This window comes from Mugil cephalus, chromosome 8 (assembly GCF_022458985.1).
Source record: "Mugil cephalus isolate CIBA_MC_2020 chromosome 8, CIBA_Mcephalus_1.1, whole genome shotgun sequence".
Lineage (NCBI taxonomy): Eukaryota > Metazoa > Chordata > Actinopteri > Mugiliformes > Mugilidae > Mugil > Mugil cephalus.
Window position 1 is genome coordinate 3,543,966 of NC_061777.1, and position 25,245 is coordinate 3,569,210.

General features: G+C 42.6%; 2 protein-coding genes across 3 annotated transcripts in view; one reads left to right on the forward strand and one right to left on the reverse strand.

Annotated features, from left to right (window-relative positions):
* Window positions 1-848: 848 nt before the first annotated feature.
* pebp1 (phosphatidylethanolamine binding protein 1) lies at window positions 849-2,751 on the forward strand. Its single transcript, XM_047591420.1, has 4 exons — window positions 849-1,071; window positions 1,323-1,432; window positions 2,018-2,118; window positions 2,361-2,751. The coding sequence occupies exons 1-4, from the start codon at window positions 934-936 to the stop codon at window positions 2,576-2,578; spliced, it is 567 nt and encodes a 188-aa protein (XP_047447376.1). The 5' UTR covers window positions 849-933; the 3' UTR covers window positions 2,579-2,751.
* taok3a (TAO kinase 3a) overlaps window positions 2,662-25,245 on the reverse strand; it is a 53,638-nt gene continuing 31,054 nt past the window's right edge. For both annotated transcript variants that reach the window (XM_047591418.1, XM_047591419.1), the window contains exons 7-21: window positions 24,216-24,312; window positions 23,643-23,756; window positions 22,649-22,740; window positions 22,365-22,458; window positions 20,208-20,289; window positions 16,595-16,762; window positions 15,648-15,842; window positions 14,424-14,552; window positions 9,688-9,924; window positions 8,818-8,946; window positions 7,884-8,087; window positions 7,265-7,504; window positions 6,639-6,851; window positions 6,221-6,403; window positions 2,662-4,453 (exon numbers count right to left, since the gene is read on the reverse strand). In XM_047591418.1, the coding sequence (XP_047447374.1) occupies window positions 4,292-4,453; window positions 6,221-6,403; window positions 6,639-6,851; window positions 7,265-7,504; window positions 7,884-8,087; window positions 8,818-8,946; window positions 9,688-9,924; window positions 14,424-14,552; window positions 15,648-15,842; window positions 16,595-16,762; window positions 20,208-20,289; window positions 22,365-22,458; window positions 22,649-22,740; window positions 23,643-23,756; window positions 24,216-24,312 (2,339 nt within the window). In that variant the 3' untranslated portion in view covers window positions 2,662-4,291. The remainder of the gene's footprint in view (window positions 4,454-6,220; window positions 6,404-6,638; window positions 6,852-7,264; window positions 7,505-7,883; window positions 8,088-8,817; window positions 8,947-9,687; window positions 9,925-14,423; window positions 14,553-15,647; window positions 15,843-16,594; window positions 16,763-20,207; window positions 20,290-22,364; window positions 22,459-22,648; window positions 22,741-23,642; window positions 23,757-24,215; window positions 24,313-25,245) is intronic.

Consider the following 25,245-nt stretch of genomic DNA (forward strand, 5'->3'; position numbering starts at 1 on the left):
ATAATAATAATAATAATAAAAAAGAAGCCGCTTTTGTCCTCTGTTTGACTACTGATGACGCCTAACATAAAATGTACCACCAATTTCTGTATTCCATATTTTTATCCAACTTCTTCTCAACTAATGACTGTACAGGCTATTCTGTTCTGATTTTAGATACGATTCAACTTTGTTGTCATGATGCACAGGTACAGAGCAACAAAATGCAGTTTAGCATCTAACCAGGAGCGCCACGAGCAGTAAGTACAGGTATGCATGTATAATAAATAGCATGAAACACTATGATACGATACGACCTATATTTATATGAGGATATATTTACAAATGCAAACCTATATACAGGTGAGAGAGCAGAATATATAATTGACTGAGGTGCTATGAACATATTATTTTGCTGGTTTTCGTGCAGGAAATCTGCAGATTTATAAAAGTAGAATTTGAAACTTTTTAAGACCTAAAATCTGAAAAATTTAAGAGCTACACCAAGTATGAAAAATAAGGCAAATCAGAGAATCAGAATTACTTTAAAAATAACTACATTTATTTAGGGGACATCCCTGCAGTGGGCTCCACTAACGAAGAACAGAAACACGAGAGGCCGGGGCCAGAGGGGGGTCATACTGCAAATGTTGGTGATAAATGGACGTAAGGATTTAATTTAAGACCTGCAATGCAAAATATTGAAGACTTTTTAAGACCTTAAATTGGTATTATGAGAAACCCTATTGTGCGTTAAATTTAATTAGATTATAAACAGTAAGAATAATATAATTTACAATAAAAAAAATGGATCCACACTCCAGTCCAGTTGGTGGCGGTAATGCGCATATAAGTCGGTTTACCAGCCGCATATAAACCCCACAGAAGAAGAAGAGGAAGCCGAAGAATAAGAAGTAACGGTATCACTGAAGCGTGAGACGCAACAGCTCCAAGATGCCCGCGGTGGATGTGAGCCAGTGGTCCGGACCTTTATCGCTGCAGGAGGTGGAGGAAAAACCTCTGCACCCTCTGACTATTAAATACGACTCTGTGGAGATCGACGAGCTCGGGAAAGTGCTGACTCCGACACAGGTTATAGTCCAAACTATGTCGTAAAGTGATACTAGCACGTACTCCTCTGCTTTTAACTTAATAATAATTACACTTTTTTTAGCATTTCATTTTATTTTTATTTATTATTTGCTATTTGCCAGTGTTGGTGGCAGTGATTCGGTGTTGCATAAGGCCTCCACAGCGTCTGTCTGCAGCTGTAAATAGACGAGTAATGGCGCCGCCACGTGGGCAGCCTGGTCACTTTCTCCCGTGTTTTTTTTTCCCTGCAGGTGCAGAATCGACCCACCTGCGTCGAGTGGGAAGGATGTGACCCGGCGAAACTCTACACCTTAGCCCTGACAGACCCCGACGCTCCCAGCAGGAAGGATCCCAAATTCAGGTGAGATGAGAGTAATAATAATAATAATAATAATAATAATAATAATAATAAAAAAAAGCACGAGGTTTTACTTTCTGCTGCAGCTAAAGAAGTTAAACCAGCCAGAGGTGATGATGCTGCACTTCTACACCTCCATCATCATCATCATCTGTGCCAAAGACAAAGACTGAGGCACCACCACAACAAACGCCTCCATATGCATGAACATACATATTCTGATACGTAATCTGTAGCGATAATGGAAATCTTTGTACAAAATATTTAAAAGAAATATAAAATGTTGCCTGAGCCTTTTTAGAGAAGATGCTTTATTATCAGTCTAGTGCATGGAGGGCGATAGCAGATTGTTCGGTGTCCTGAAAGTCTCCCGTCTGCAGCCACTGACAGAACCAGCCTTTCCTAATTAAATCAGGTTATCAGGTCTGGCTGCAGATCAGGGGAGAAAACAACGCTGCATCTTTCTGCACACGATGAACGACCCAAATAAACGAAAGGATTAAAGAATCCAGTAATTCATGCTTTAATAACAGTGCTGCTGCATTTCAGAACATAACAAATTATTTTTTTTTTGCCTTTTGTCTTTAGGGAGTGGCACCACTTCCTGGTGATCAACATGAAGGGGAACGACGTGTCCTCGGGCTGCGTCATGTCCGACTACGTGGGCTCTGGACCCCCGAAGGGAACAGGTGAGAGAGGACGACGTCCAGAGGTGGTTTTTCTAACAGCTGGAGAATCGTTTTACCGAAGCATGATGAGATACGTGCACTCATTCTGTAAAATCTTTGATATTTGGGGGTTATGGTTGAGATTAAGACGATTCTAAAAGGTATTAAAAGTCACTGCATTTGTGAGAATACACAATAATTATATCTATTGGGGAAAATGAAACCATGAGCTCCCGTATAAACGCGCGTCCGTCTCCCGTCAGGTCTGCATAGGTACGTGTGGCTGGTGTACGAGCAGCCCGGAGCCCTGTCCTGCTCCGAGGCCGTGCTCACGAACCGCTCCGGAGACGGCCGCGGGAAATTCAAGATCCAGAGCTTCAGGAAGAAATACAACCTGGGAGCTCCGGTGGCCGGGACCTGCTACCAGGCCGAGTGGGACGACTACGTCCCCAAACTGTACGAGCAGCTGGCTGGAAAGTAAAAAAAAAAATAAAAAAAAGACTGAAAGACTTCCCACTGACACTGACATCCAAACAGCACCAACAGCAAAGCTTTTTATTTTTGAATTTTGGCCGCTGGAAAGTATTTAGTTTCCCACAAAAAGATTCAAAGATTTAATTTCTTCTCACCTGCAATAAATCTGAAACTGTGAAATAGTCGTGTTCTTTGTTGAAATGTTTTCTGCAATTACACGTCTCATCATAGATTAAATTTAGATTAAAGGCTTAAATTCTTAAATGACCACATCTATTCACCTTGTTCGCTTTCTACTCTTGTGGGAAAAGAAACGATGAAAAGGTAAAAACTCCAGCAGGACGTGATCTGAACACATGTGACGACACAACCGACGAGTTTGTGTGATGAGCACTTTATTTACAAATATAATTAAAAGCTCTGACAGATTCATGCTTTCTTTTAACCTGGAAAAAACAAATTAAAGTGCATGCAATAATAAAGCATCATACTGGTCTGGTTTTTTATAGGAAACTACACAGCTCGAGAGATGTGTAAAAAAGCAAAGAGACAGAACAGTAAAAAGTACAAATGAAACATGACCTCAAGTACTAAACTAAGGAGAGGGAGGGGGGGGGAGGAAATGAAAAAAGAAAAGAAGAAGCTCTTTTTAAAAATTATTTTTCTTGATTTGAGTGACAGTTAAAATACGATACGAAAATAAGTAAAAGCTCTCCATAAATCCTTCTATACACAAAGTACAAGTTCCCCCCGTCCCTCCCCGAGAAGCCCTTTGTGCTCGCTGGGAGTTTCACGTGTTGTTTTTTTCACATTTTGCCGAGAAATCGGTGACGTACACATGTCGAGTACCGCGATTCACCCTCCCTCCAGTGATCAAATGCACCTGAAGGGTTTATTGTGAGAGTACCTGTATGTACACGGTGATATTTCTCCCAAAGTATCAAATTATTCAGATTTTTTTTCATTTTCCTTAAAAATGTCCTGATGAATAAATACCAAGAGGAGCAGAAAGAAGCAGCGGAAGATGAAACAGCTGCGGAAGGATTAGATGTTTGATTTATCGCTTTGAGAGATTTTTTTATTTTTTTTTATTTATTCATTTTTTTTTTTAAATTAATTTTTAATTTTTTTTTTTTGCACTGTTAACAAGCTAAGAAGAAAAACGAATCACCTGGAGCGGGTTTTTAAAAATGCTCGTCCAACTGCCCTCGTTTTTCTCTCCCTCCGTCTCGCGAACCCTCCACTTTTAGTCGAACCCAAAAGTGTCGTCATTGCACAAGAAACAAGAAAACACCGTGACTATGTTATCATTATTATTCTTACAAAAAAAAAAACATGACAACTACAGGAGGTTATCCAGCATATTTTTTTTTTTTGTCATCTTGTGACACCACGAGAGGGAAAGGAGGGGGAGGAAGTTTGGATGGGTGGGTGGGGGGGGTCCACTCAAACCTGACATCACCTGTGTCTGACCCAGACCAGGAAACAGCTGATTGTGGAGCTGTTTGTTGTTAATGTGGTTTTTTTTTGAGTGAGGGGGCGTCAGCAGCAGAGAACACCTGCACTGTCAGGGCAGGGCAGGTGGAAGGAGAGGACGGGGGAGGCCCCCGGGGAGGGGAGGGGAGGGAAGAGGGGGCTACGAGAGACAGCGGTTGACGGCGGTGGTGGTGGTGGCGACGACGACGACGATAGCGACAGTGCCCGTCTCCCCCCCCCTCCCTCATCTATAGTCGTCCTTGGGAAAGTCCAGGGTGCCCAGGTTGCCGAAGCCCAGTCGCATGCTCTCCATGTCGAAAGTGTCGATGTCCCGCTCCTGGCGCTCCAGCAGGTGTTTGATCCGGTCGGTTCTCTCCTTCTGAAGGGAAACCAGCTCCTCTTCAATCTGGAAGGAACGGAACAGACGCTCTGGGTTTTAGCTCGTGTTATAGTGCAGCTCAATACACCTGCAGCCTCCTGAGAATCTACCGCAGAGCCAGTTGTTTTCACATCCTCACTGTAGATTACGACACACACACATACACACACTGGTGCATGCGGCTGACTTTGTTTAAGTTTTTATTTGTACGAGTTGTGTCACACGACGCCTCCACGGGTGCAGACAGGGTGCTGCATGGCGCAATACGGCAATCTGGCAATTTGAAAGGCTACTGAGCATGCACAGAAAACTCCAGACTCCAACCACCACCTGAACCGGAGGACAATAGTGCTTCAAAAAACCATGACATCATCGCCCCTCTCCCTCCCTCCACCCCTCCCTCCCTCCACGTCCCACAGCCGTGCAGATCACGATGCCGCCAGGAGGTGGCAACAAACCACCGCGGCTCAGGCCCCCCCAGCTCCAGCGGTACCCAGCAGAACTGGATCAGGGCGGCATTTCAAAACGTCTCTTCCTTTGTTGTCGGAGCGCCGTCTACTAGACTGGAGCGATGACGTAGGCCGCTTTCTAAGGAGGTGTCTTAACACATGGCGTCCCATTAACACGGGACAAAGATTAAAGATACTATAACAGCTGATTGTGTTGTAATATGTGTACAGAGAAGTAATTTTTAGGTTATATCCAGGAAATTTAGTATCGGATGCACCTGTTATGGACACGGTCTGATTAAAAATAGTTGTAAAAATGTTGTCCTGAGAGAACAATGCAGCTGTGTAGAGGTTTCACCAGAGCGTATGGGAGTGAAATGGTTGCCTGCGCCCTGTGGGAAGACATGCCACTGTCATCGCCACCTGTGGTGAGGGAAATCTGTGTGTGTGTGTGTGTGTGTGTGTGTGTGTGTGTGTGTGTGTGTGTGTGTGTGTGTGTGAGAACTTGCGAATGTCTGTCTGTCTGTGTCCCTTTCATGCCCACACTCCCTGCTGACGTGGATGCAAATGTGCATCCAGACCCGTTCAATTAAGCGTCCGACGTGGACCGGTTGCATTGTCGCAAATTACCGGTTGCATGATTCAGAGCTTTGAAAGGTTTTACTTCCTAACTGTATTAATAGATTGTAAAAAAACAAAAAAAAAAAAAACAAAACATGAGCATAAAAATTTAAGTTACTACGTTAAAGTTAGCAGAGCTTTGAGAAAGTTTGATTCTTGTGACTCTAAAATGCCCCGGGAGGTTGAATGTGCTTCAAACAAAGCAGTTTTGTGTGAAGTGTTGTCACAACACATCTAAAAAGACACAAACGTGTGGAGGTATTTTAATGACGGTGGTGGAAGGTGTGGAAAACAGCCGCCTGTCACAGAGCGGATGATGAATCCTACAAACAGCCTGTCAGAGCTGCTCATAGTTTTCCAAAAACACATAAATTATGACAGTGTATAAGTGCAATTTTCAGACAGACTTACTGCTCCATCACGGCTTCTTTGACTTAAACTATAAATAACCTAGATTTGTGTTTGCATTTCTTTTGAAGCCATTGCTTCTCGCCTCCCTTTGAAACTGTAGTTGTGTGAGTATTACATTTATTCTTTGTGCTGTCTGACGTTCAGGTTTTTTGTGTTTCAAATTTAAGTTCATGGGGCCACAACATAATTTGTATTAGGAATTACGACACACTTGCATCTGCAGTTGTTTGTGGGAAATAGTTTCTAATAAAAAGGTAACATGGCTCCTGCAGGGCTGTACCAAATATAAAATCTATTGCTTCCTTCACTCCACCTTTTGTTCCAGGTGTGCCCGGCGCAGCGACACCTTCTGCTCCAGCTTCTGCTGCTCTCGCTCGTGCTGCGCCTCGGTCTGCATCTTGATCTTGCTCTGGTAGGCATTGAGCAGCTCCATCTCCTGCTGCAGCTGCTGCCTCAGGGCCTGGCACTCGGCTTCCTGGGCCTCGTCCAGACGCAGCTGACACAGCCGACCATGGGCCGCGACAGGGGAGAGGAAGGTACAAAGAGACAGAGGAGAGGAGAGAAGAGATGAGGGGAGGAGAGGGAGGGGGGTGGTGGAGAAAAATGTAAAAGGATAAGCAACAGGTGGAGAGAATATGATACACTTCAAAAGCTAACGTTGATTTTTTCTGCAAATCGTGTTTGTTCATAAGAATAAATAAATTATTGACGTGAGCATCTCTTCCACTCACCGCCTGCGAAGCCATCATCTCGTTGATGCTCTGCTCGTATTGCTCAGCCAGGATGGCCAGCTTGCGTGTCTGCTCGTCCTTCAGGGCCTTCAGCACCGTCTTGTGCTCGGCCTTGGGTGTAACCTCCATCTGGTGGTGGCGCAGGGCCTTGTACTGCTTGGTCTGCACCTTACATGTGTCCTGGAACTGCTTCTTGATCTGCAGCTCCAAAGCCTGGCGGGAGGCAGGGAGAGGGGGGGTGGACACCAGTTTTTAAATTGTTGTGGATTCTGCTGCCAAAGGTTAAAGGTCCGATACAGCCCCGGGCTAAAAGCACAGTTCCAGCGTCTTTTGCCTCCAAAAAGCAAATTAAACTCGGAGAAGACACACTTTGAATCGTCTTGCACCATATTTCCAAATTAACTTGTTACATACATGTTGCATCACGGTTTTATCAAAATCTCCCAAAGAGATGTTGCTAACTGCTTGCGCCATGTTAGAGGTAGATCTCAGTAGTATTTCCATCATTTATTTATCATGATTATTATTTTACTTTTTTAAATGACAGGAACAAAACCGTTTCCAAAGTAAAAACGGTTCCTGCACCTTTCTGTGTTCAACAACAACAACACAAACCCAGGACTCACTTTGAGGTTCTTGGGCTGCTGCCGGAGCTCCAGCACGTGCTTGCGATGGAGTTCACGCTCACGTCTGTTGTTGTACTCGATCTGGTTCTCCAGCTCCGTCTGGTGCTGCAGGCGGATCAGGTCCATCCGAAGCTTCTGCAGCGTCTTCAGCTGCCTCTGCTCCAGCTCCTGCGTGGACTCGTCGTGGCGGATCAGCATGGCGTGCTCCATCTCCTTCTGAGTCTTCTTTTTGTTCAGATCCTAGACGGACCAGGAGACGAGACGTGAACCAGAGAAAGGTAGAAAAGGAAAAAGGATGATGTCACTGATCAACGTGACATTCTCATTTTCACTACAAGTCAATCTTCTTGTTCCTTCCTTCCTCTGTGCACATTCCCACAGAGAGATTTTGTGCTGTCGTAGACTTCCTACAGCTTTTCAGATTATGACATTGTTGGCTTGCTTTGCTCTGTAATCGTCTTATAGTTAATAAGAAACATCTCATAGACATAAAGCACAATGGCTAATTATTCCAATGTCACGTTGTTTCTTTTCACACCTGAGCATGTATGTTTGGTGCATTTGAGTCAGTCAAATCAAAACAGTCTAAAGCAATTTTTTTAAAGATGAGCCTCTGCACCTCTCGTATCTGCTCCTGCTCCACCTCGTGCTTCTTGATCATGACTTTGCGCTTGAAGGCGCGGCAGTTCCTGTCGTAGAAAACCCTCTGCTGGCCCAGGAGCAGGGCCTCCTCCTCGGCCTGGGAATGCTGCATGTTCTCCTTGTGCTTGGACAGACGCTCCTGCTTCTCCTTCTTCGGCGTGCTGTGGTCCTCGTTCATCTCCTGAGAAAGGGGTGGAAGTTAAAAGAAAATGAATGGGTGGAAGAAAAACATAAACTATGCATTTTACAGTTACATGCATGTCTTGAACGTGGAGGGAAACTAAACTTCCAGCCTGACAGCGCGTGTTAAACTTCCGCTGACATTTTTATTTTGAACTACACATGACCTCGAGAGCTAAAGGAAGGTTAAACAAAATCAGGCCGAGCTATCCCTTCCCAGCGTGAGTTCCCTTTCTCTTTCATGGGCTTTGAGGTAATCTACAACTCGCGCTTCATGCACTCAACACACGAGCCTGATCCCCGCTCTCTGTGGTGTCTAATTCCGTTATAGCCCTCGGTTGGTTGGGAAATATCTCTCTCTGCCAGCGATGCCTTCTTTTAACTGTGCTGACCCAATTTTGGTCACTTATCTTGTAACAGAAAACACAGTGTGTGTGTCACAGTCCATAGCCCACAGGAGCCACTCGCTTGGACTTTGTTTCAAGGTTGCGGAGGCGCACAAACGCTCCAGTGTGCTTCCCTTGTTTCGCGTGTACATACATGTGTAGGTGCATAGTAAGTAGGCTGAGTGACTCAGTACAACTTCCAAAGGGCCACTGTGGAGATACTGCATGTGCGCGTTGGTGAGTGGGAGGGCTGATTCAACAGTAAACAGCATGCGGGAACGTGTGTCACACACGAGGGAGGCGCACAAAGAGGGGAAAAAAGGGAAACAAACGAATGTGTCGCACCTCCTTGATCTTCTCCTTGCAGAGTTTGTACTGCCTCTTCTGATTATCCAGGAAGGTGGTCAGCTCCTTCTTCTGCTGGGCCACAATCTGCTGCTGGAACTTCTTCTCGTCCGCCAGCGCCGTCTTCGTCTGGAGCACACACGAAATTTTTTTTGATAAGCTCAGTACTGAACTATGAACATATGCAGCCATATACTAGACAGTAAAGACCTGCAGTTTGCACCAGACGCGTCTAAAATACCAAACAAATGGTCCCAGCTTTTAAAATGAGAGGAGTTTTTTAATAAACTGCATATGTTTCACAAATTGGGGGGAAAAAAAGGCACATTTTTAATCACATTATGACCAATTAAAGATTTTTTGTTTCGCAAATGTTTAGTTAGATGTCAATATTTGGATAAAACTCTCAAAAACTAGTTGTTTTAAATATTAAAACAACTAATTTTCAGATAAAACATTATGCAGTGGGTTTATAGTACACTAAGTATTTGAAGTATACAAAGAATTGTGTAGTAACCTCAGCGGCTAAGTGTGTTTATGCAGTTGTTCAGGCATACATGCTTGTCTATATGAGCAGATGTACTATCTCCCTGGCTGTGTGCTAATCCCAGAGATATGAAGCTTGTTTTGCACAGTGCGACCCTCTGTGACCCACTTCTGCTCTTGTGCTTTATCAAACGCATCGTCAGATGGCAGCAGTGTGTAAAAGTTTAACGGAAACTTCCTCGGCACTAGATGCAAGACAATTCAGATCAGAACAGCATTTAACTTTGCAACAAGATTTTCCCCAGCGGCTACAGTGGTAGCTGCAGGTCATGTGATCACTGCCCGTTCTTTAACTACCCTCCACCTAGTCGTCACAGATCCCACCTCTTTCTCCGTGTGCACAGCGTGGCGTTTCGCCAGCTTCTCCAGCTCGATGTAGGCGTTGTTGGCCTGCGTCTCCACCTCCTTCTGGAGCTTGAGCCGGTGCTCGTCCATCTCGGCCTTCAGCTTGTTCTCCAGGGCGATCAGCTGCTTCTGGTGCTGCCGCCGCATGCGCTTGTAGCCCGACATCTGCTCCCGCAGCTCGCTTTCTTGCTCATGCTCGTGGATCTGTTTGGTCACCTGCGGAGAGCGCAAAGTTAGGAGATGCAGTTTCTGACATATGATCCGATCACAAACACTAATTATTTCCTACGTGCAAAACAGATGAAATGGTGGTAAGTCAGTGCAAAGAACTTTAATATGTTGACATGTTGAGTGTTAATATCTGTAAATATCATTTTATTTGGATTATTTATAAAAAAGATTCATTTGAAAAAGAATTAATTCAGCACTGAACCACTATAGTTTAACTGTTGCAATCAGTTGGCAACACTTGCCAAACTGACAGAGGCATAAAAAATAATAAAATGCTTGAACAAGATATAAGAAATTTAAAAAAATATTAGAAATACTGTGAAATTAACCAGGACAGACCAACAAAAGCTCTTTCATCTGACCATCGCAAATACACAGCAACCTCTTAGTACGGATGAACACAAAGGATTTCAGATATGTTAAAGTCAGCGGGAGCAAGAAAAAAAAAAAAAAAAAAAAAAAGGTATGGAAACAATTCTGACCAAACACTACACAGCTTAATTTAACCCAAGATAAGAAGCACACTGGCATGTTTTAACACTTTTCAACTCTTTTTAACTAAAATCTCCACCTGACACACCAACCTGAGGACAAAAAGGGTTCTCCACGTCTAGGTAGTACTCGCTCCGCATCTTCTCGTAAGTTCCACCTGAACTCCTCAGGCCAAACATGATGGCAACTTTAGCCAATTGCACCAGCATCCAGGAACCTTGTGCAGCATCCTATGCCCGACAGAAGCCTGCCTGAGCTCTGATGCCACCCCGAGAACCCCTCGCACCCCCCCCACCCCCCCTTTACTGGACGTTGAACCCCCCTCCCTCTACTTGGTTCGTGCCCTGGGCACGCAGCGGCCGAGGCAGACGTGTGAACTGTGAATGAGGCAGGCCGAGTCCGCGGGCCAACAAGAACACAGAGCGGCTCTTTAGTCGAGCTAACGCTAAGCGGCGGGCAGCAGGTGGGTCACATGAATACCTCATTTAGAAAGAGTGGGAGAAGTTGGAGGTGGGGGTGGGGGGTGGGGGGGAGAGGTTAGAGAGGAGCGGGGCCGAGAGATGAGGGGAGGGAGGGTGATAGCAAAGGAGAAACAGCAGATGGAGAGTGACTAGGAGAGAGTTAAACTGGAGAGATAACAGAAATAATGTGAAGTAAAAGAGGGAGAACAGAGGTGGGGGGTCGGCGGTGGTGGTGGTGGTGGGGGGGGAGAAAAGGTGGAGGCTGAGCTCCCCCTTCTCCCTAATCTGCCCTGAATCAATACCCCTACTGTAATAGAGCCTCTCAATCCCAGTCACTTGCTTCACTGCCACCCTGCATTCTGCCACAAAGGGCCAAGTCACGTCATGTGACGGCCTCTTTCACACAAGGCTCTGGGAATGGAAAGGAGATCATATTCAGGGGGTGGGGGGGGGCATGCAGGCTAAAGGTGAATGTTCCAAGAAAATTAGTGGGAACTAAGCAGCTGAAGTTTATTTATTTGGTCTGCCTTCAAAAACATGTATTATGCACAAGAAAGGATTCTGATTTGACTGAGTCCAGCAAACACTATCTTTTAATTAACACCAATTAGCCATTTTGACAAAGTAACAGCGTGAGACCTGTGTTTATACAGGGATCAATAAACGGGGGCTCTTCTCTTTAATAAATGGAGAACACACCATCAATAAGAGTTTAAATGCAAAAGGGAAATGTATAAAGATGCTAAAAGACCTTGAGAAATTCAATAGAAAATGAAATCAGTAGAAGGATGAATGGAGTTTAGCTGCGAGAGAAAAAACAAAGCTAATGATAACAACTTTACTGGAGCACTGAAATATTTACTTTTCCTCCTCATTTCTTTAAGATAAATACATTTCGGGGGGTTTAAATGGCTCTTTGTCCTCTGTGAGATAGAAGAAGACGCGGTCGTACTTTGAATGTAGCTACAGACGTACAGCAACATATAGTGAAGTCATCTGACGTCCTCTACGGACCCTGGTTACTGTCCTGTTTTCCTGTACATGCATGAACGTCGGAGCGTCTCTGTTCTCTTAAACAAGTTGTGAAATAGTTGCATCTACTTTGAACAACGACATCAGATTTTTACCTGTGAAATAAGTCCTTCACTCCTTTATTACCATTTACTACTTCCACAGAAGACCCCAGTAAAATATTTTGCTATAAAGGCACGTGGCTGACTGATGAGGGCGAACGTTTTGATGCATTTTAAACGGTAATCTGCCACTGGCATGAATGCACGTCGGGTTACAACCTGCAGTCGGCAGCCAGAGACGAGACGAGCAGCGGCAGAAGGAGTGAAATATTTTACAACGGTGTCTCTCACGCCGCCTTACGCTCCGGTCTAACCTCTAATAACCCCTGCCCTCCCTCTCACTCACTACTTAGCCTCACGTTTGTTCTCCTTCTCACTTCGCATCCATCTCTTCTCTCTTTATCCTTTTTCATAAATCAAACCGGGAAATCTTATACTCTACTGTTTCTTTTTGCTGCCTTCTCAACAACATCTGCCCACACCTCTTTAGTTTCCTTCTCTCTTGTTTTCCTCCTTCTACAACAGATCGAACTCGAGTCTAAGAATGTTAGAGGTTTTATTTCAGTCGTCTTGTCCTTCTTTCTGTTTCTTTAACTGTCCTCATCTCCTCAGTATTTGTCTCCTGCCACCGTGTTATATCTCTTCCCTCTGTCATCGTGATTTGTATTTGTCTTTTTTTACGTCTTCATTAATTTGCATACTTTTGAGGATGGCGGTATGTTTAGCCCTTTTTTTGTTGATGTTCTCTCCCTTCTCTGGCGATCCATCACCCTTCACCATCTGGACCCCCCGTCCGTCTCTCCCTTTTCTTTGTCTACCTGCTGATACCAGCCTCAGCGAGTCGAGGCCAATGTGAGGACGTCTGCGCTGGGCAGAATAAAGATGATGTCATCTCTTTCAGCGCCGGCGGCCAGGACTGGCACTACAGAGATACTGTGGTTTTACACGACGCTGCCTCCTTTCAACACAGCCTCGAGCTGCACAGCGTGTCAGCACCTCAGCTCGAGTGTTTTACTTTGACTTTAATCCACCCGTAGCCGTACACCGTGGAGGAAATTTATCGGGGTGGACACAGTTACCTTTTCTTTTTTTATTTCTTTAAACTTACTCTGTGTGTAACTCTTGTTTTATGATCTCACGTCCTTGTGCAAAGTGACAAAGAAGCAGGATTATTGTTCTTGTCAGCAGGAGAACATATGAGTAAGAATTACGTCATTATGTGTAACTAAGAAGAAAATACACTTTTCGTGCATTTTCATGCTTCTAAAATCTATTTATATATATGTTAAAACAAGGAAAACACTTTCCACAGTTTGTAAAATAAGGTGATTTACTTTTATATTTTATTGTTTCGCTCTGGAAATTTGAAACGGTCCGCTTTTTGACTCGTCTTTATTTCCAGCTCTCAGTTCTATCTTCCTAGAACGCCTTGAAATTTCAATACTTGAAACCCTGTTATCGCAGTATTTTTTACTGCGAGTCATGGGAGGCATAAAACCTCCTGTGTGCGTGAAGTACAGGAGGACGGCGGTGGTCAACAAGAAGCGCAGGAGCTCCGGTCAAGGACAGCGTGAGGACACAGACGCTCGCCGACGCACAAACACAGAAAAAAATCTCCTCGTTCACGTTTGTCTGATGTCGGCTTTAAGACCCGACAGCAGAAGGGACTCACAATTAAAACGAGTGGGTCACGGATGGGTAAACACACACACACACACACACACACACACACACACACACACACACACACACACACACACTCGCATAGCTCACATACGCTCACATGCAACATCACAACTACTTTGTAGTTACTAGAGCCGGTTTCCATGACAACAGACGGGTAGGGGGAGAGAGAGAGAAAGAAAGAGAGAGAGAAACAGAGGGACGTATAAAGAAAGAAATTAAGAAAGAAAAAAAGAAATTAAGAAAAAGAGAGATGGGTCCGACCTTGTTATTTAAGATTATTGAGACGGATTTGAGAATGATGCGTTATCAAATGGAGTAAAGCGAGAAGCAAAGCAAAGCAGGGTGGGGTGGGGTGGGGTGGGGGTGAAAAGGGAAGGGGAGTGGTAATGTAGCGTAGTACCAGAGGAGAAAACAAAGGAAGCGAGGTGAATGAAAGGAACAACTGTGTGGCAGAGAACGGGTCGGAGCAGAGCGGAGACGCAAACCCAAAGAGAAGAGAAGAAATACGAGCAAAGATCTGATTTTGCACCGTGTTTCTAAACAGTTTGTTGCTCAGACGTGGATCCATATCAGCGCTGAATCCAAATTCAGCATCTCTTCATGTTCGCAGAGATGAAAAATAATTTTTGCAACCAAAGAATGGCCTCTCATACGTTGCTGTGGTGTGAGTGCGCTCCGAGAGGTTACGCAGCGTTTAAGGTAAACACTCCGGACATTAATGATTAACAGGCACTTGAAAAGAAATCACCAGAGATTTTTGGTTTAGTCTCACCAGTGAAGCTGACTTTATGGTGGCGAAGCGACCCTGGTTCTTGTAGTTCTGGGCCTGGCTGCCCTTGTCGGAAGAGCCTGGCCTCAGCTCCGGCCTGTGGATCCCATCGTCCCAGTTGAATTGGTGGTCCTGTGTGAAACGCACAAACGAGAAGTTGTAATTTCATTGCAGCAACATTTTGGGGGCAAGGTGCAAAAAAAAAAAAAAAAAAAAAAGGAAGGTGAACACTGTGCTGCAGGACACTTCACACATTTTAACTCGCTGTGTCTGTGTCTTTTTTCAAATTCCCCACTGATTTCACTCAGTTGGTACAACTGGTAAATTTCAAAAAGGAATCTTCAGTGTTTGCTAAAACTGTGTCAACCTTGCAAACCATGATGAAACATCGACATTCACTCTCTCCCATTAAAAAAAAGAAAAAAAAAAAAGGACCAAAGAGTTGATTCATGTGAGGAGGGAACTTCCTCAGCATCTGCAAAACAATGTGTGTCACTTTCAATTGTTCTCAGCTCAGCCCCTGAACTCGAATCAACACACTGGCTTGTCTGTTCGTCGGAGTGACAACCTTATTCATGCACCGTCAAAAATACAAAGAGAAACTGAAGAAAGACGATGACAGATACGTGACATCCCCCTCTTCACAGATTTTTTAAATCATACGAGACGCTCTGTGAGGATGTCAGGCATTGTGGTGACCTGTGTGTGGTGAATGTGTGTGTGTGTGCAGACAGACAGATGCAAGTAGGGGAATTAGTGAGGGGTGCGTGTGTGCTGCTTGTTGACATGTGTACACAGCCTTTGTTCTCATAGTGAGAACGGTGTCAGTGATGAACTTGCGAGGACTGTGTCAACAGTTTCCATGGATTCAGGGGGGAGGGAGGGGGATTACGTGTTCACTTGAACGTTGAAAGATGTTTCAACGGTGACATCTTCCCTTGCCATTTATGAAGTTATTAACTCAGATGTGCAATTTGTTTAACATGCACATCACTCTCTTTGTGTATTTATACATTTAAATAAATATAAAATATGGTGGAGTGGGAAAAATGCAGTTAAGAGAGAACAACTCATTTTGACTTTTGAGGTCATTTGGATTTAGGATTTCAGATTTCAGACTAGTAGATTTAATTTTTTTTCTTAGTAGTTCAGATTAACAGATCTGCATCATGTTAAATGGTTCGGGGATTTCAGTGAGAAGTGCTCATTTTAGCTTTCCCATTGTACCTTTTTGGCGTGTGGGGAGGAGTCCAGGGTGCTGCTGTAGTCCTGGGGGTGCATCATGGTCATGTCAGAGCAGCTGTCCTCCATCTCCTGCATGCTGTTCACGCTGCTGCTCTGGCTACCTGTGCTGACCGACGTGCTGGGGATGGAGTGGTTGCTGCCCAGGCTGTTCATCTTACTGCTGGCCGCCTCGCTGTCCTGCAACACGTTCATTCATCGAAAGACACGGCTTTACACAAACGTCCTTCACACACATTAAAACGCAGACATCTCGAAAATTGTACCATTAAAACGCAGTCACCTCAACACGGGGCAAATAAACGACGCCCCTCTAGATCGCACTCGAGTCAAAGTCACGGTAAATTGCCTATTAACCTCTAATTGTTGTGTGCGTTTGTGTTGCTCACCTATGGCAGTGACTTTGATGATGGACTAAGATTAGAATTGGTGTGTATGTGATAGATAAAGGGAATAGGGTGTTTAATCAATTATTCCACATGACACCACAAAACAACAGGTTTTCTTAGTAAAGCCTTTCAGTGGTGTCTGGTTGCAGTGAGGTCTGGTGGCTGCTCTCAGCGTTGGTGTAGGATGACACTACTGTGGCTGCTGGGTGTCCATGTCTGTTCGCTTTACTTCAGGCCAGGTCAGCTAAGGGACATTTCATCTCAAAGTTTGTAAAAAGTTGTCTTATAATAACTGTATTATCAAGTCAGAAAAGAATTCTGTCCTCAGCACCTCTGTGAAATCCTGTTGACTGCAGATAAAAACAAAGACACGTGCCCACTAAAATTTTAGATGATAACCTACTAAATATTCAGCTAATTCTAATCTCAGCTGACTTTATGAGTGTATGTGTTGTCGTTTGCTGTGATAACTCTTTTTCCTCACCAATCAGCTCTCCCTCGTCTTTAACCTTAACCCTTCCCTTTTTCCCATCTTCCTCCCACCTCTTCTTCCTCCTGGCTCTCTCCCATGAGCCCGTTGTGTTTCTCCTGGTAGAGGATCTTTTTCATCTTGCGGTACTGCAGATTGTCCAGTTCACGCACCGCGTCCTTCGTCCTGTGGATGAGGTCAATGAGAATGCGTGGCGAGCGGTCCCGGCGCACAAAATCATGCTGGACAAAGAAACAGGAGGGACACGGTTAGTTATTTAGTAGTTTTTACAGAATGAAACAAGTGGGTTTACAAAATAAATCTCATCATCTGAATTAATTACATTTTAGCTTTGGCTTTATACGTTAAAATGTACAGATTTGAGAGTTAATTTAAGGTAATGCCATTTTTTGTTCCATTTTTTAGTTTGTGTTTAAAAGAAATTAAAGATTAATAGCAAAGAAGACAATGACACAGCAACTCATAACTGCTTTTTGCTGGCACGCTCCATAAATTGCCTTAAAGGACTTTCAGCGTTTACACATGTTATCTTCTAGCCAGGGTTTTAGTTCAACGAGCACCGCGGCTGCAGCTGCATCCATCACTAGAGGGCGCCTGCAGGTTGCTCAACCCGCTAGGAGTCCCAGATACTCCACATCCTCAAGTACACTCAGTCCATGGGATCTGAGTAACATCAGCCATAAAATTGATTTCCATGAATACTACTTAATCCTTTTCATTTCAATACATGTATGAAAGGTTTGCCTCAGCTAATGAGAAATCCAATTAAAACCTATTATTAAACACAAACAGCCATTAAGTAACATACTGATAATTAATTAATTAATTAACATTTCATTGTGTGTGTTTTGTGTTAAAAGGCATATTAACAACAACATTGTGGAAAGAAATAATAATTTAAAAGGAAAACTGGTAGTGCAGTACTGTATGTGTGGGCCAGAGTATAAAGTGACTCAGAATTGTCTACATTTCTGCATAAAAATGACTCAAAGCATCAGTGGATTTTCGCACAAGTCCCGACCGTAGACAAACCTTGTTGCACAAGTCATTTTATCCCACTCTTCAACACAGACCTGCTTCAGTTCTAACATGTTGGTTGGTTTTTCCTCACATAAACTGCTTGATTCAATGAGTTCATGGCCAGGATGAAGGTGTGAAGCTGGAATGTGGGTTGTTTCAGACTTTGAACCCGTAATCCAAGTGGTGCACTTACTTTTGCTCCTCACAGATAGTACTTCTGCTTGTCTACTTTCAGAACTTGTGTGGGAAATTTTCCCGATGTTTTGTCATTTTTATTGAGAAATGTAGAAAAGAAAATTTTAATTACACAAAAAGGAAAAAGATTATATTTATATGAATAAGATTATAGAATGAGATTTTTGAATCTTACTTTACTAATTTACAGAACTCATTGAGGTCACGTTGCACAGTTTGACCACTTCTAGTCTAAGAAACATCTGTAATTTAATGAGGGTATAATTGGGAGGTCGGGGCATCATACATTTATGTAATTTTATGCATTACATAACCAGCAGGGCAGAGTGGGTGGAGCTAGTGGGTGGGTTGTAGGTGAGAATGAGTGTGTATGAATTCATTTTTGTTTGTTTGTTTTGTTTTTTTTTTTACTGTGAGGACAAAAAAAAAAAAAATTAAATGAGAACAAATAATAAAAAAAAATTCTCCCCAGCACTTCACACCACACACACTCAGTGACTCCCATTCATAAAATATTGAGTGCTTAAAAGGATGAAATGTATGCAACCTATGAGTACTTGAGTAAAATATAAATAGTGTATGAATATATATATATATATATATATATAAATCAGATCTATTTTTAGCGCCCTCCTCTCTCACTCTGCTCTGCACACCTTCCTCTCCATGTGACAGATGCTGGTGTAATGGGTTAGTAAGGACACAGGGGAATGACATCACGCTCTGAAAATAGAGATGAGAGTGATTTGTCCCGTTTTCTGATGGACCTACACTAGAATGTGGGCGGCCGCCACCCGCCGCCCCGTCAATCGTCCAGAAGTTATCTCCAGGATTCCTTCTCATTATAAGGTTAGCGTTAAGACGAAGTGACAGCGTTTTCTACAGCACCGATGCTTCTTCTACCAGAAACACTGATACTTCCGATTTGATTGTGAAATACCACACGTAAATGTTAATTTATCGGTGCACCATCAGTTTTGTGAATTTTATGAATGCTCATACATATATATATATATATATATATATATATATATATATATATATATATATATATATATATATATATATATATATATATACACAAGAATTTTTAATGCTTGCTAGTTTAGCTTAGCATAGGACAAGAGAAAATGAGGCGACCTGCCGTCAAAAGTCGGTTCAAGTTTTTGGCTGTTGGTCAGACAAAAAAAAAGTTCAGCCTGAGCACATGTTCTTGTGCTCTGGGGAAGTGTTTGCTAACCGGAGATGTCTGTGGGTAGCGAGTTCAGTTATAGAATGAAAAAAAAAAAAAAAAGACCTAAAGCCAAACAACACTACGAGCTATTTTTAACCGTTCAAGGGGGTATATTTGCTTAAACGATGGGTACTTTCGAGAGGAGGTCACTGAGCAGTTACTTGATTATTTATATAACTGATATTAATGTGAGAGAGGTATACGGGGAGAGAGTGTGTTTAACCTGAAGCCAGAACACTGATAGCTCACGGCCTGCAGATTAGTGACCTGATTTTCCCTTTAAAGAGCTTGGAGTGGTGTGTGTGCCTCTGTGTGTGTGTGTGTGTGTGTGTGTGTACTAGTGACCTCAAAGGAATGTGTACATTTGTGTGTGTGCATCTGAGAAGGGAAAGTGGTGTATTAATCATAAACCAACACCCTAGCTCCCTAAACCATTCACTATGATGCAGCCCCTTTGACACTGAGTCCGTTTGCTACTTATCCCTCTTTAATGTTTTTTTTTTTTTTCTAAGTCAGGATTTGGGTCAGGAGTGTTGGGAAGTGAGAAGTCAAGTAAAAAAAAACCTTGGTGCTATCCAGGCAACGCTCCAGAGCCCTTTACCTAACCTCACACGTTCCCCCTCATCCTCTCTGTCAGGTGTGAAAATTCCTTCTGGCGCCCCTTCACCTCTGAGCGTGATCGTGAACCAAGAACATTAAACTCTCAGCGAGCCAATAGGATTACCTGTTGGTCTCACAAACAAAAAGATCAGCCGCTCAGTCACAGTGAAGCCCATTGAACGCTCACAGATTTCACGCCACGTATGTTCATTGTGTTTTTTGGAGAAGATTTATTTTAAAATAACCAACACGACGAGGACTAAGCTGTTAAATTTAGTTATATGGCGTCATTTTTAACATTAAAAGTCAATTGACGAATTCTTCCTAATTTATAAATATTTTATGCCATGAAAAAATATAAATTAATATAATATCTATTTTGAAAACACTCATCATTTGGACCCTGACACACTTAAGCTCCATTGAGGCCCAAACACGGGAAGCAGAAGTTTCCCAGCGGGGTGCTTGATTCCTGTGTTTGAAGAAGACACTGTGTTGATGGTTGCGTATTAGGAAGCTGTGGGTGGGTGGGAGTGACTCATCCTCGTGGCTCAGGGACCGACTGAGACAGGAAGTGAGGCTTACAGCTGGAGAGATTACAGAGAAGGCCCACTCACTCGTAGCAGCTCCCCTGACGAGGGTCTGTCCTGAGGAATTTTCAGTAGGCAGTAGTCGACAAAGCTCCGGAAGGGGTCAGACCTGGGTGAGGACGAGAGTGAATGGAGGTCAAGAATTAGTTTCTCGGTCAACATCACCACCAATAGTCCATGTACAGTCCTGTCAGTCGTCAATGTTTGATGTGTAAGCAGCAGTAATCTCTCCTGTTGTGCGTGAGTTTATCATATCAGTGACTTAAACCGCAACAATCCTATGTAATCTCTGAGTGCAGCCCCAACTACAAACACACCATATATGGATTAGGTAAATATGTGGAGCAATAAAGATATAGGCCAGTGGAGCTGTGGAACTCTGATCTAAAAATATCCCCATGATAATACAGTACAAGTAACGCCATATGTTTGGGTTGCTGCTATGTTTTATTAAGATAACGAAAGATTGAGTTTTTATATTTAGGATTTAATAAAATCCATATGCGCCTTTAGGGTCATTGTAGGATCAGTAAAGGCATCAGATTAGAATCAATCTACTACATCTCAACCTTTGTCCACTTGTGCATTTGTTGTATGCCATGCGAGTGTGCACATAATGATCTCGTGTTTGTGTAGTGAACACTACGGAGCCGATGTCTTTACTTGTCTCATCTGGCGGGATGTTAGTGATGCCTCGGGCACAATGGAGCTCCTCCAAAAATACCAACAACCCCGCGTTGTCCCACACAACCGCTCACCTCAACCACGATGCTAGAGACCAATGCTAATTTTATAACACAGTCTGTGGAAGACTCAACTCGGCCCATGTTTCTGACGACCTGCTCATGCTACTGACGTTTGCTACTCATTTTAGAAATTGAGTGAAAGCCAAAGAAGAACACTCATGCCCACATGATGCTCTGCAGCAGGTAAACAACAAAGCTGCTCCTGGAAAACTGAGCAGAAGAGAGAAATTCTTACAAGATATTACAAGTATATTACAAGTAACTAACATCTGCACCAGCCCTAACAAGCATCACTTTCACACCATGGCAGTGATGCATGCATACCGCTGAATATTTATCTTATTTCCTGCTGAACCCAAGTTTATCTTAAACTAAACCCCTCAACATCCTCCATTCAAGATTGCGCAAACTAGCCCATGTCCATGTAAAATACTATGAAATTTACTTGCGTTACATATTGTGTTTGTGGAATAATTATCTATCTTACACAAATAATAGTATAAAGTAAGTGCACAGGCGATATTGACTTGTTAGCTGAGAATATAAAGCATGAAAAAGCAAAAGTATTGCATAGGCATTGCCTCTTTAAGAAGCCTGAATTATTTATTTATAGAATAATGAATGTTCTTGAAGTACAAATTAATACCCATGATATTAAGAAAAGTTTTATTAAAAAAAAATGGTTTTATTAATTTAAAGACTGATTTATAAGCTGGACCAACATAAAAATGTCAAATTTCCTGGGAAGGGATGGTCTTGATAGAAAAGAAGTGCTTTGTCTCACAGTGGTAGATGGGATAGTGTGTTGCAAGGAAAAAAAAAAATAAAAAAAAAACAGCCAAGAGCTTTTTAAAACCTGATAGTTCAAATGAAATTGCTTTTGATGTCTGCAAGGACAGTCCCCTGAGAATCTATTAGCAAACACAGTCATGAGCTATGAGGTTGAAAGCTGCATATAATAAATAAAATAACGCATATCGCAGGCTGTTTTTTCCCCACATTACATTTAGAATAACTCATCAGTGTATGGAGGAGCATATTAGTTAGCATGGCAAGCAAAAAATGTGAGAATAATATTAGTATAATCACAGTGCTGCAGTTTCACAGTTGTGATGTGATGTATATTGCAGGCTAAGCGGAAATGATGCGAGCAGTTGCACAGTATTTCTTTGGCGGAGCTTTCCCAGATAATTACATAAGAGACTTAAGAGTGTGACCTTGCACAAGGCCTGTAGCAGGGATCACAGGTCAGATTAGCACAGGGATGTCTAACACTGACTTAGCCAGATTAATTTTCACGGTTGACGGGAGATTGTTTTATTTATTTATTTTTCTGTGAATAAGTTTTCTATTCAACTGAAGAACTACAAATCACAACATGTTGGTTTTTAATTAAGAGAATAATATTTTAGGGATAAAAATTGGGTCTTTGACTCACCAGTCGTTGGACTGCAGCGTGGGGGAGTCGTTCTGGGCGATGTGATATAAGGCACTCATGGCATTCATGTTGAACAGTGGTGGCTTACGCTCCGCTAAAACATAAAAATCAGAGACAGACCAAGAAAGATGTTTCACTTCCTTAATTTTCATAGCGACCAATCAGCTTCTCCTTGAATAAAGCAGAACTAGTTCAAATGTCTTTGCGTCATGAATCATCTTCTATCACGTTAGGTACGTTGGATTTCTGATCATATGGGCCAACACAAGCATTTTTTTGCTCACCCAGTTCAATACACGTGATCCCCAGGGACCAGATGTCCACTTTTCCCTCGTACTGACCCTCGTCCATGGCTAGGATCACTTCTGGGGCCATCCTGAAGGGAGACAGAGAGACAAACACACACACACACACACACATATACACACACACACAGACTTTCTTAAGGAAGGGGGAAAAAATCCATGAAAATGTTAATCTGCTAAGCTCCTCTGAGCTTTTAAAGACTCTGGTATGCTGTGATAGCAGCTCAGTTTTTGGAATATGTGTGTGTGTTTCTATAACGCGTTGTGCTACAACTTTTTGTGAGTGTGACTACGAGTTACAGCTGTTTATGTGATGAATTCGCTCATCCCAAAACTGGAAAAAAAATCACATGAGTGAATATTTTTGCCGGTAAAGCAGAGCTAATGACTGCTTTGTGAGAGACACCCGAGTGTATTACAGCATCTCCAGTCTACGACGATGCATAAGAGAGCGCTTGTCCTGAGAAGTAAATCACAGACGCTGAATATGTAACATTGTTCCTTCACCTTCAAAGTTGTGAGTGTCATCTTTTTGTCATTCAGACAGAGACTTCAAGAGGTTTGCTATAAGGGATGATTTGACTACAAGAGAGCAGCAGTGGATTGAAAACTAATAATACGAATGAGGAAAATTGTTGTTACTCATCTCACATCCTCAGGCCGTTTTAACGCCTTCCCTCAAAATAAATACTTTTTCATGAATTTAGGGTCAAACTGGGATTGTGACTTCAATGCGAGGTGAGTCACCGCTCATTAAGGCACATGTGAAACCGCATCTCATTAATGTAACTAGGAGCGTGTCTAAAGTAACACACATGTTTACGTCAAGAAAAAAATTCAATAATCTCTAATTCTAAGAATTTTGCAGTTTCTATGCCAAAGATAGCAAATCCAAAAGCCAAAATATTCCAGGACACCTTCATCTTAAAAGAAGTTTAAGCCCCGTGTTGAGTCTGGCCTCGTCTATACTGACCAGTAAGGTGTTCCCACAAAGGAGTTGGCAGGTGAGGCAATGGAGGCAGAGCCGAAGTCGGCCAGCTTGACTTGGCCCTGCTCAGTCAGCAGGATGTTACCAGCTTTCACATCTCTGGAAAAAGAGGAGACGCAAACGATAAGCACAAGATCAGAAGATACGTAGGTAGGAGAAAGGACTCAGGGTTTGTTATGCGTTATGCATTTGTACCAATCCAACTATATATGATGTAATCTAACACAGAACAGCTAAAATACTAAATATGACACCAATAACCCTCCATTAAATGTGATATGTGCCTGATTTTCCTTCCTGTGACAAACAAGTCACTAGTTTTATGTGTTAATAGATGCTATCGTCACATAAAACCTACGATGTCACAGAACTGTAAAAAATATGACATCGTTATTGGATGACTATCTTCTGTGGACACCAGTGACAACAGGGGTGTTGACAAGAATTGAAATGTAGGTTTTACAGTTTAATTAGTGTGTGGTATAATAAAAGAAGAAGCTAAATATATCCACTAATCTTATCATGTTTTTGCTTAGTCCCAATACTAAACTGACTCACCTGTGAATCATATTATGGGAATGTAGATAAGCCAGTCCTAACAAGGCACCGTGGGTAATGGCAGCGATTTCCATCTCTTGGAGTGGTTTCTTGTGAACTTTGGATGGAAATACGAACAGAGGAAATTAGTAGGAATGTTCTAAAGACTTGAACAGTGTAATTATAAACAGAAAGAAAGAATAAATATGAACATATAAATTAAAGAAGGATTCCTGCGTAATCACGGCCCTTGTTACCACTAAACAACTTCACGACTTTGTATCAATCTGTCGAGACACTGCAGCATTTTACACTTCCTTACATCCCATATATTAACATGTGAGGAGATATAGGCTATCCTAAGTCCTATCCTAGGTCACAGAAAACTATGAAAGAGAAATTACATACAGACTGAAGTCCCAAAAACAGACAAGAGCCAACTAACACGACTGTGTACTCTACGTCAGCTGTGAGTGAACACGTAGGTGCATAAAATAACACATCAGCTTTATGTTAGGGAGGGTCAGAGGGTGAATAGTTCACAAGGGTTCTAGCTTTTAAAATTGGAAAATAATATATTACGAAAGTAGTTCAGCTTGACATTAAAACAACACAGTCATGCAGGTATGGTTTTCCACCATTTACGAGCAGTAAAATTCAAATCACATGACAACAGACGACATTTTACTATTAATCTCACAGCTGCAGAGATTCAACCCCAGCACGCAATCACAGAAAACAATTAGAGGGCTTACAAAACGTAACAAATAGCCACAGGAAATGAACAGATAACATGAGACGTCAGAGGTTTTAAAAGAGGAATGTGGTCATCTGATAGCAGATAGTTCCTCATGTCTGTTAGTCTAGTACAAAAAGTCATGATGGTCAAACAGGTCTGATGTTCACAGTCAAAGTTCAGTGATGAACAACTGAAACAAAACCTAAAGGCAAAAGCGGCTTTTCACACCTAGCAGAGAATACTTTGGACATGTAAGACTGTATCATCGCCTTAAACTGATATGAAATCAGTCACTCACATAACATTTATGAA

What these genes read in the sequence shown, in the direction of transcription:
- pebp1 (XM_047591420.1), top strand. Translation starts at nt 934, where the DNA reads ATGCCCGCGGTGGATGTGAGCCAGTGGTCCGGACCTTTATCGCTGCAG. An exon ending in AAGTGCTGACTCCGACACAG is followed by an intron (nt 1,072 to 1,322) that starts GTTATAGTCCAA and finishes TTTTCCCTGCAG; the next exon opens with GTGCAGAATCGACCCACCTG. An exon ending in TGGACCCCCGAAGGGAACAG is followed by an intron (nt 2,119 to 2,360) that starts GTGAGAGAGGAC and finishes GTCTCCCGTCAG; the next exon opens with GTCTGCATAGGTACGTGTGG.